Raw genomic sequence first — 9562 nt, forward strand, 5'->3', positions numbered from 1 at the left:
TCAGGGCCACAATTTAACACAATAAAGTGGATTCCTCTCTATCATCTGCAGTCCCTCCGTGGAGTAAATAGCTTCCTGTGGGAATTCATTAGATCGCTTTTCACTTCCACCCGAAAGAGCGCCGTCCCTTCAGATCCGATTAAGCGCCGGCCGACGAGGACGCTCAAGTTCTACAGAAGTCCTCCATGCTCACGGGGTCGGTCCGGCTCTTCCTCAACTGCTCTTTTATCCCCCCCCCCGTCCTATTTGGCTCCATTACGGTGAATGCGAGTGCCAGCTTGGGAGCAGCCATTCACCACGACACCGGCGCTGCCAAAGCTGATGCCGCACTCCAGCATCAATGGCTTCTCTGTGCGTCTCTCGAGGAAGAGCTTTCTCTCCCTCGACCCGATTCATCGTGCCGTAATCAAGATGTTTTATTGTTTATACGTTTTTTTACAGCTGCTGAGTGCTTGTGTGCGTGCGTTTCGCGATGCATTAGCGCGGCACTGTGGACGGCAAAACAAAAACGGGTCTCTTGGCACGAGGAGAACGGGGCCATGTGTGAGGATATAACGCTGACAGTAAAAGTTTAATGGCATCGTCTGTTAGTCACAGGACGGATCGGCTGAACAGAGACTCCATCACTCTTCAGATCACCGGGAAGAGAAGGAGGCTTCAACCAAACTCCAGAGTGACACAGAACCCTGTGCAAACTATTCTTATTCTTATTTATTTCTGCCGCCCCGGTGGTCCGACCCCTCGAACCTCTGCAGGTGTCCGCCGATCGCCGCCTGAATTAACGGTTACCACGTTTTTTTTGTTTGTTTCTTCCCTCGCAGGACGAAATGTCCTCACAAGCTCTCGGGGGCACGCGTCTAAATTAAGCTCGGCCTGTGAGAGGGTCTCACAGGGGAACACGCGAAGTGAATCTGTGTGAGCGGCCCCGTGTTGTGGCGAGGGCCCCCCAACGGACCGGCCCGCATCCTCGCAATTTGATTTGTTAATACAGGTTTGATGACACAACTTACCTGGTTGCATTACATCAGCGGTCCCCCAAACTGATGACGAGGTGGAGCAGGGACCCCCTATTCTACGGAGTTTGGTCCGCCATCTTTTATTTTTGGGCTTCACGCTCTTTAGACGTGAGCATGAGCGCGATCTGATTGGCTGGCGCCTGCGCGGTCGTGTCCGCATGAAAGGAGCCGTGAGTGAAGCGGTGCTGAGGGAAGCTGAGTGTGTGCGTTGACAGATGACGTCTTCTCCGTCAATTTATCCGCTCGCTTCAATACGTTGGATTCATGTTAACGTGGATTTAAAGAACAGAAATAAAAGTCTGATTCTGGTTCTGAAGACATTTACATTTGTGGGGAAAAAAATTGTTTAAAAAAATTGTCTCATCAACCAAAAATTTCGCGACCCCCTGCAGTACCTACGCCGACCCCCTGTTGAAGACCTCTGCATTACATGATTTGAGATAAGAATGAGGTGAAAGTTTGGTTTGGTGCACAAATCCATCATGTTTTTTGTTAAAACGACTTCTTCCTCTTACAAACGATGTGACAATTAAAATAAAAATGAACTTCAAAACATCGGGAAATGAATCTCGACTAAAGTATTTGATTAAAAAGAGATTTTGAGGTTTTGTTCTACATAAAATAGTTCACTTAATACCCCCTCTGCTGAATTTGAAGCTTTCACGTTTCCTAAAAACAGGCTGAGACGAGATCAGATGGAACAGTCCTGGTCCACAGTCTCTGTGCTGTTAACACTACTAGTTTATTTACAGCTTAACGTTAGATTTCTACTTCTGACTCATGCGTTCGCGCTTCAAAACCGTGTGAGGATTAGCAGAAGGTAGAAGTATCATCAGCAAGATTATTTCCTGCAGTAATCCAAACTCCCACAGAAGAACAATCACATTGGCTGCATGTCGGGTGGAACCAGTGCGACGAACTTCCTCGTTTCCAAGAAATGGAAAACCTTTGGGCCGTCTCTGTTAAGAACTTTAAAAGGAAAAAGCGTTGAGAGTTTGACTGAAAGTAAACACAAAGAGCAAAAATCCACACTGTCGACACTTGTTTGTTTGTGTCATTGCGAGACTGGAGCTCACTTTTGCTTTAGCTTTTCTGAATAAGAGGAGACGAGGTGTCTGCAGCAGATAAAACGGCCATGTTTTATCGCTGCCCCTACACAATAAAGGGAGCCGTTCTGCACAGAGATTGCCAGGTGAGTACTCGGCGTGCTACGGTCAGATAGAAAAGGCAAGTATCTTATCGGCTGTGCGTCAAGGAGAGGCGTATGGGACGCTTGTGCTCCTTCACCGTGAACAGTAAACACAGTAAACACATTACGGTTTCAGCAGTGACTGTGGTAATGTCACCGACACACCCGACAGCGAAATGAAATAAAGTGGGAGCCTTATTGCTTCTTTAACGTGGCGTCGGCTAACGGTGCTAACAGTGCTAACCATTCCCATTGAAAGCTGCGGCATGAAGATCTTAACCCCGCGTCCCTGAGCAGGAAAGTGCTTCGTAAGGCTGCATTCTCTCTGCTGACCACCAGGGGGCGACTCCTCTGGTCCCATAGAAGTCTATGAGAAAATCGCAATCTCTAGATTCAAGTGGTCTTCAATACAGCACGATGTTGATTTAGTACGATGTCATATTTCGTCATATTTATGTCATATTTATGGCGTGGACTTAATATACCCCGATCATTTCTGAAAGGTAACTAGTTTTCTAGTTTTTGTAAGGAGTAACTTTCCGTAAGATATCATACGGCTCCATCACATCTGTAGACATTATAATATAGAATTTAGTGTATTTAAAATCATTATACTACATACTACGATTATTATTATGGCTTTTTTTGCACATGTTTGTAACTTTATTGATAAAAAATTCCGATTTGGATTTTTTAAGTTATTATCATTGACTCATATTTTTTTGTTAAGTTTGTACAATATTCCAATTGTAGCGTTGCTATGATGATGAAAAGAAAGGGGCGTGATTGTGTGTCTGTTTTTGCAAGAGAGAGAGAGAGAGAGAGAGAGAGAGAGAGAGAGAGAGAGAGGGAGGGGGAGAGAGGGGGAGAGAAACAGAGGTAACAGCTGGTGTCGGTGCGTAATGACCTTTTGTCTCCCGGCGGTCAGGTACGGAGTGAGAGAGCGAGGGGAGGGGGGTTTAGCGGGGGTTTAGGGGGAGTTTTAGGGGGAGAAGGGGGCGGAGATTCAGACGGAGCCGCTTCCCACCGGACTGGTCCCGGACAACAAATGGCCGTGAACCGCCAGAGAGGGGGAGTGTGATCTGCCCTCTCTCCTGCCTCCTGCCTCCTACCTCCTGCCTCCTGCCTCCTCTCTCCACCCCAGCGAGAGGCGCCTCCATGCGCGCGTCGTAGGCTGGGGAGCGCGCTCTCCACCCCGCATCCTTCCACTGCTCACATCCAGCCGGCGGAGGGATGGGAGAGTCCCGCTGACACCACGGAGAGATACACGCTGAGACCGAGCATGGCCGTGGACGGTAGGCGCGCGCATCCGTGTCACTATTCAGAACGCGGCGCTCACTTTTTGAGGTTCACGTCGGACGTCGTGGTGGGACAATACGCGCTGTACAGGTACACGCACGGTGTGACGCGCTGCATTAACCGCGCAGACAGAGGAGCCGCTGAATGTGGTGCTGTGGTGACAGCGTGTCAGCGACTCCTCTTTTTCTTCTCAAAGTCTCAAACTTACCGACGTAAGTCTGACTGGTGCGCTGTTCCGGCATATCTGTGCACCATGTGGAGCCCATCGTGGACATCAGAAGATGAGAGGAGTGATGAGGGATCTCATCTCAGGTGCTCACCAACGAGGCTCTTTGTGCTTCTGCTTTGTTTGATGATGGAGACAAAGTGGGGTAAACAGCTGCAAAATATGCAGACTACAAAAATGTATCAAAGTCTTTCATGTCTTGGCTACAATTATTTCTTTGCAACTAGGCAAATCAATATTTTTGTTAAATTCGATATTTGATAATCATTAACATATTCAAACGGCTGGTGTTGTCGAGTTGATGTCAAACAATTTAACACAAAGTTTACATCTTGCATTTGGAATCCAGAGCTAGGTTTTAATGACGTTTCAGTGGTTGTGGCCGCTCAAAAGTTGGAGGTCGTTCCCTGTTTGTTGTTGACTTGTTGTTCAAGTCGCATGTTTTAGAAGCACAAAAAGTGAAGCTGAAGCTTCATGAGTTAAAGCTGCATTCTCTGGGTGACCAGCAGGGGGCGACTCCTCTGGTCCCATCGAATTCCCCGAGAAAAGGACTCTCCATTCTTGATTTATTCCCTCAGTAAACACAAGCTTATGGTCTCAGTCTTCTTCAACACAGCACGGTGTTCATTTAGTAAATGATGTAAAACAGACCACAGAGCAGGGATGCTGAAATAAAAACACAAAGATATCTCGCCTACTTTCAGAGACCAAGCAGAAAAGTCACAATCATTCGGTGCATAACGAGCTTTTTGCTGTGGTCCCTTTCTCTCCTTCTTGTTTCTGCTCGGAGGCAAACCGCCGTAAGTGAGACATAAACATAGGCTCGCTTTGCTCAAGGGCGAGAAGGCGTTTGACGGGACAGGTGTGTCCTCCGAGGGCCAGATGCAATTGATAGAAAAGTTAAATATGCGATGATGAAAAGTTTCATTCCATCCCGTTTCACCGTGGGACGTCCTGGACTCGGTTTGAAGGTCCTCGTTGAGCCGCTCGGATTCGATGGGGGACGTTTGTCAGAAGGTTTCAGCGTTCGTTGGGCCGTCGGCCACAACGGGGGGGGGAATCTGAATTCGAAATGGTATATTAGACGCTGTTTGTCCCCCGTCTTCATGTAAATTGCAGAGAGAATGGCACTTCTCGTCCATCTGCCCCTGCGAGTCTCACCACGTGACTACCCCCCCCCCCCCCCCTCCGTGTTTATGGCTGTTCAGAGGGGGGGGGAATTCATCGGGTGGTAGCTTCAGATGGCCCGGGACACGAGCGCCCACGCGTTCCCAGGAGCAAGGGGGGGGGTCCATCCGAGGGGGAGGGAGTGAGCGTAGCTACAGAAGGTGGTGCATGAAGCCCCGTGAACCAAAACACTGTGAACCGCCACAACCGGATCGCCTCACAAAGTCGCCAAACACTCGTTCCTCTTTTCCAGTGAGGCGTTGTGTGTGTGAACAGATGAAGCAGAAGGGAAGCGGGGGGGCGAATGGGTGAGGCAGGGGGGGGTTGTTAGCTTTACCCAGACCAACACACCCCGTGTTGTTCTTCTCCATTTGGCTCACGAGGTGCTGGAGCCAAACGTGTTTGTGACCTCTGTGGTGAAGTACAAATGTGAATAGTGTGTTAACCCTCGAAGGTACCGGGGCACAGTGTAAATCTGCCCCCCCCCCCCCCCCCCCCCCCCACCCGACCCTCGTCAGCTCCCTGATCCACCACCCTGCAGCTACACCTGGATCGCCTTCACCTCCACAAACTGCTCCATCTCTCGAATGTCCCGACCACACTGATGAAGATCGAGCATGAATTCCAAAATTGTTCCCTCGGTTGAGGGACACCTTGAAAGGTCAAAGCATCTTTTAATTACCACTGGGGTCAGATTTGTGTTGCTTAGGGCACTCCGTCTGTCGTCACCATGGTTACCTGCTGACCACTGAGCATCGATGTGGGCTGACGGTCTTCTTGTTGGTCTCACGTTGGGAGAGACGGAGAGAGGACCACACCTCACTCTGGAGACTCACATCAACGCCTCTCTGGGCTCATGTACCGGTTCCCCTCTAGAACACGGCAGCACCTTTACACCTTTTCTCACGTTGGAGACGGTGGATAAAACTCTGGACATAAGACGGATGTTGCAGTGGATGGATGGAGAGACGGAAGTGGTGAAGGAGCATGAAGCAGCATCTGGTTTCGTCCTCGTTAGCCTCCCTCTGAGGCCTGAAGAAGGCAGTTCTGATCGGCGCCCTTGTCCCGGGTCCGACGTCTTCCTCCTCTCGGTGAATTAGAGCGTGCACAGGCCCATATCCAATTCCTCTCCTTTAATTAGCCCTCTGCATCGAGGGAGACGGCTGAGAGGTTACGGGCGCGGACGGAATAGAGAGATGTAATTTATCTGAAGGACTTCACTAATGAGCTATTCTTTCATACAAAGGTTCTATCCCCGATGATTCCAGCTGTTGTTACTTACTGACTCAACCACCCGATCGATTTAATCAATGAGTTCTGGCCTCTCAGAGAAAACGTGTGTCATAATGATGTTTCATAATACTCAAATTGTCTTTTAGGCACATTGTTGATCTGCGTCATTCCATCAACGTGGCAGCGTGGTTCAGTCGGATGTTGTTTTTTATTGGCTATTCTTCTTCTATGCTCTTGTCTTTATTGATTCTTAATTTGGTGCATCTTAGACTCTTTGTCTTCACTCCGTCTTGTTGTTGATTTGCATTTGATTTTACTTTAAAATCAATAAAATCACCCCCCCCCCTCCCTCACACCACCCCGAGGGGTAGGAGCTAACTAGCTAGCTAGCTAACTAGCCACCGCTCTCTGGAGCATTTTGCACCGTGACAACCGACAACAAACACCTTTTACTTTTCACCACTTAAGTAAAAAACGGCCGATGTCCAATCGGCTACTGTTCTATTTCTATGGAAAGCGCGTGATGACGATGCCACGTTCTACTGCTGACCCCCCCGGGTGTTCACAGGCTTTCAGCCGGGACTTTGAAGCAGAGCAGTGACCCCCCCTCCCCCATTAGAGTCTGCTCAACAAACAGCCCAATCCAGTGTGGCCTTGCGTGATGGGGTGAGCCTGGAGCTTTCACTCTCCGTTAATAGGTTGGCGGAGTGGCCGAGGTCAGCAGAATGCCCATGAAAGCAGACGCTACCACGCCGCACCGCAACACACCGCAACACACACCGCAACACACACTGTAACAAGGGGGACACACCGTAACACGCAGTGACACACGCCGTAACACACACTGTAACAAGGGGGACACACCGTAACACACCGTGACACACACTGTAACACACACCGTAACACACCCCACAACACACCGGGACACACACTGTAACACACACTGCAACATACCGTAACACACACCACAACACACCGACACACACACTGTAACACTCACCGTATCACACACTGTAACAAGGGACACACACACTGTGACACACACTGTAAGAACGGGGACACACCGTATCACACACTGTAACAAGGGACACACACACTGTAACACACACCGTAACACACACTGTAACAAGGGCGACACACTGTAACACACCGTAACACACACTGTAACACACACCGTAACACACCGTAACACACACTGTAACAAGGGCGACACACTGTAACACACTCAGGGCTCGAGTGACGTTTAGCCGCGATCTGTGACATCTGATCTGCATGAGAGATGGTTTACGTGCACATGCAAGCGTGTGTGTGCGTGTATGTGTGCGTGACTTCAAAGTCGGACATGTTTTAGTCTCATTCCATTCATACCTTTTTCCAAAAATAGAAATCAATTTTGCCCGGCCTTCTTGTCTTATCGGCCTCCCCCCTCCCTCCCCCTCCCCCCTCCCCCCTCCTCTCGCTGCTCCGAGACACTTTCCATTCATTTGGGGTTTTTTCCCAATCGTTCTACATGCGTCCTTCTTTTGCATATTTCTTGGTGCATATTCTGCTGTCTCTCTCTCAGAGTCCGTGCTTGTCATCGCTGGTATTTATCTCTTACCTCATTCTTAATTTATTCCTTGTAAATATTCATTAAGTCTTTTAAATAAAGCAACACTTGAAGTTGACCCAACAGCTCTTTTCTTCAACGTTTGCGTCGCGACGATCTTTAATATTTTACTTTCTGATAATTCCCTCTTTTCGTATTCGCCTTATCCTGTTGATGGTTTTTCATGTTTCCTTTCAGCTGCACTGCCTCTCGTCCATTCCTCTCTCTTTCTCTTTCTGGAGTTCCATAAAAAAAAAAGCCTCTCTCAACCACATCCAATCCCACAATCTGTTGCATCCCTTTTGTCGGAATGAGATTTTCACTTAGCAAACGTTTATTTCCCATTAAACCCACTGAGCTCAGAGGAATCTCTGGCTGAGATAAATAAAAGCCACGAGGCCCTCTCAAGTAATCCCATCCCTTTAAATACATAATGCAGAGATGTCCAACGTGCTCGTGCTACATGGATATTTGATATATTTTAATGTGACGTGCGGGTTTATGTCTACATGCACATCATGGAATCAGATTTTCTTCCCTTCAGCCGGTAGAAATAAGGACCCACTCGGAATTTCTTAATGTCACAGCGCATAAAACGTCCCTGAGGCTGGACAGATCCCTTTTAGCCCAAATGTAACCCACTACCTCCTGTGGCCCCTTGTTATTCAACGATTCACCAATACAACATCCACATCTCACCAAAAGCTTTCACATCGATCTCTTTATTGACTCGTTTGAATTCTTCCATCTTCATGTCTTTGATTTCCCTTTTTTCCGCTCGGATCTCTTCGGGCGTCTGGCTGCTTTAGTCCTTCGGTCGGGTCCTTCGCCTCCCCGAACACGGTGAGGCGAAGGCGCAGAACCGGCTGTGCGCTCTTTGTGCGGAACGATGCTCTTTAGAGCGCCTGCACCCTTTTGACCTGCTTTTGTTGAAATCCACTGGGACATGTGGCTCGTGTGCCTCATCCGCAGGATTAGGAGGGATTTGTCTAGTTAAAGTGGGGATGGAGGCAGCGGAGGATGCGATCGGCTGAGTGCCGCGCTCGCCACCCAAAAAGGCCCGCAGGCCCCCGGAAAAAAACACTGAACCGATCCCGCGGCGACGCGTGTGCACGACATGTATGTTCTCAGAAAGACACACACTGAGGATGGGTCACTGAGCAGAGGCTCTGCTTTGCTGCAGAGGAACATCTGCCGTCATTAGAAGTCAACATCGGCGAGATCTAACGGCGTTTGAGAGCGTTTGATGGCGCGCCGTGATCTCTCTGCAGCAGCAAACGGGAGTTTTCCAGATTACCCGACGACGTAAAAGCGCCGTGATGGTTTTTAAGCGCGTTGGCTCTTGTAGCTGTGGACGCAGAGATTAATGGAAGAGTTTGTTTGGCTCCCTCGGGACTCCAGGACCCTGCCGGGACTTTGTGCGCATCCATGTGTGCGTCAGGGCCGGCAGCAGATTCCTCCCCCTGCTTCAGCCCAAACCGCCCGCTTAGCACCAGCTGCTGTGTGCTGTGTTACCTGACAGCCTCTGCAAACTGTGTGCGTGTGTGTGTGTGTGTGTGTGTGTGTGTGTGTGTGTGTTGGAGGAGGGGTAATTGGCTCGTCCATCTGTCTAAAAAGGACCAATTGGCAACACAGGAGGAGACACGATAGCGCTGTAAAATAGGCCGAGCAGGGCGGGCCGACCATAAAGCAGGGCACGCTTTAGGGCGGGGCCACGCCGTGAGTGACAGGTCTCTCATTGTGTGTTGATGGGTTATGGAACGTAACATTCGGCGGACCCGGTGGTCCTCGGCGAGCCAACAGGCCGCATCCCCGCTGGCTCCGCCCACTTCTGATCGGCCGTC

The 9562-nt window shown here is 49.5% G+C and overlaps 1 protein-coding gene across 1 annotated transcript in view; it reads left to right on the forward strand.

Moving 5' to 3' along the window:
• The first annotated feature begins 3019 nt into the window (after positions 1-3019).
• LOC144383654 (sterile alpha motif domain-containing protein 10-like) overlaps positions 3020-9562 on the forward strand; it is a 30606-nt gene continuing 24063 nt past the window's right edge. Inside the window, exon 1 of the mRNA XM_078082106.1 lies at positions 3020-3500. Within this exon, the coding sequence (XP_077938232.1) occupies positions 3488-3500 (13 nt within the window). The 5' untranslated portion in view covers positions 3020-3487. The remainder of the gene's footprint in view (positions 3501-9562) is intronic.

Source organism: Gasterosteus aculeatus, chromosome 2 (assembly GCF_964276395.1).
Source record: "Gasterosteus aculeatus chromosome 2, fGasAcu3.hap1.1, whole genome shotgun sequence".
NCBI lineage: Eukaryota > Metazoa > Chordata > Actinopteri > Perciformes > Gasterosteidae > Gasterosteus > Gasterosteus aculeatus.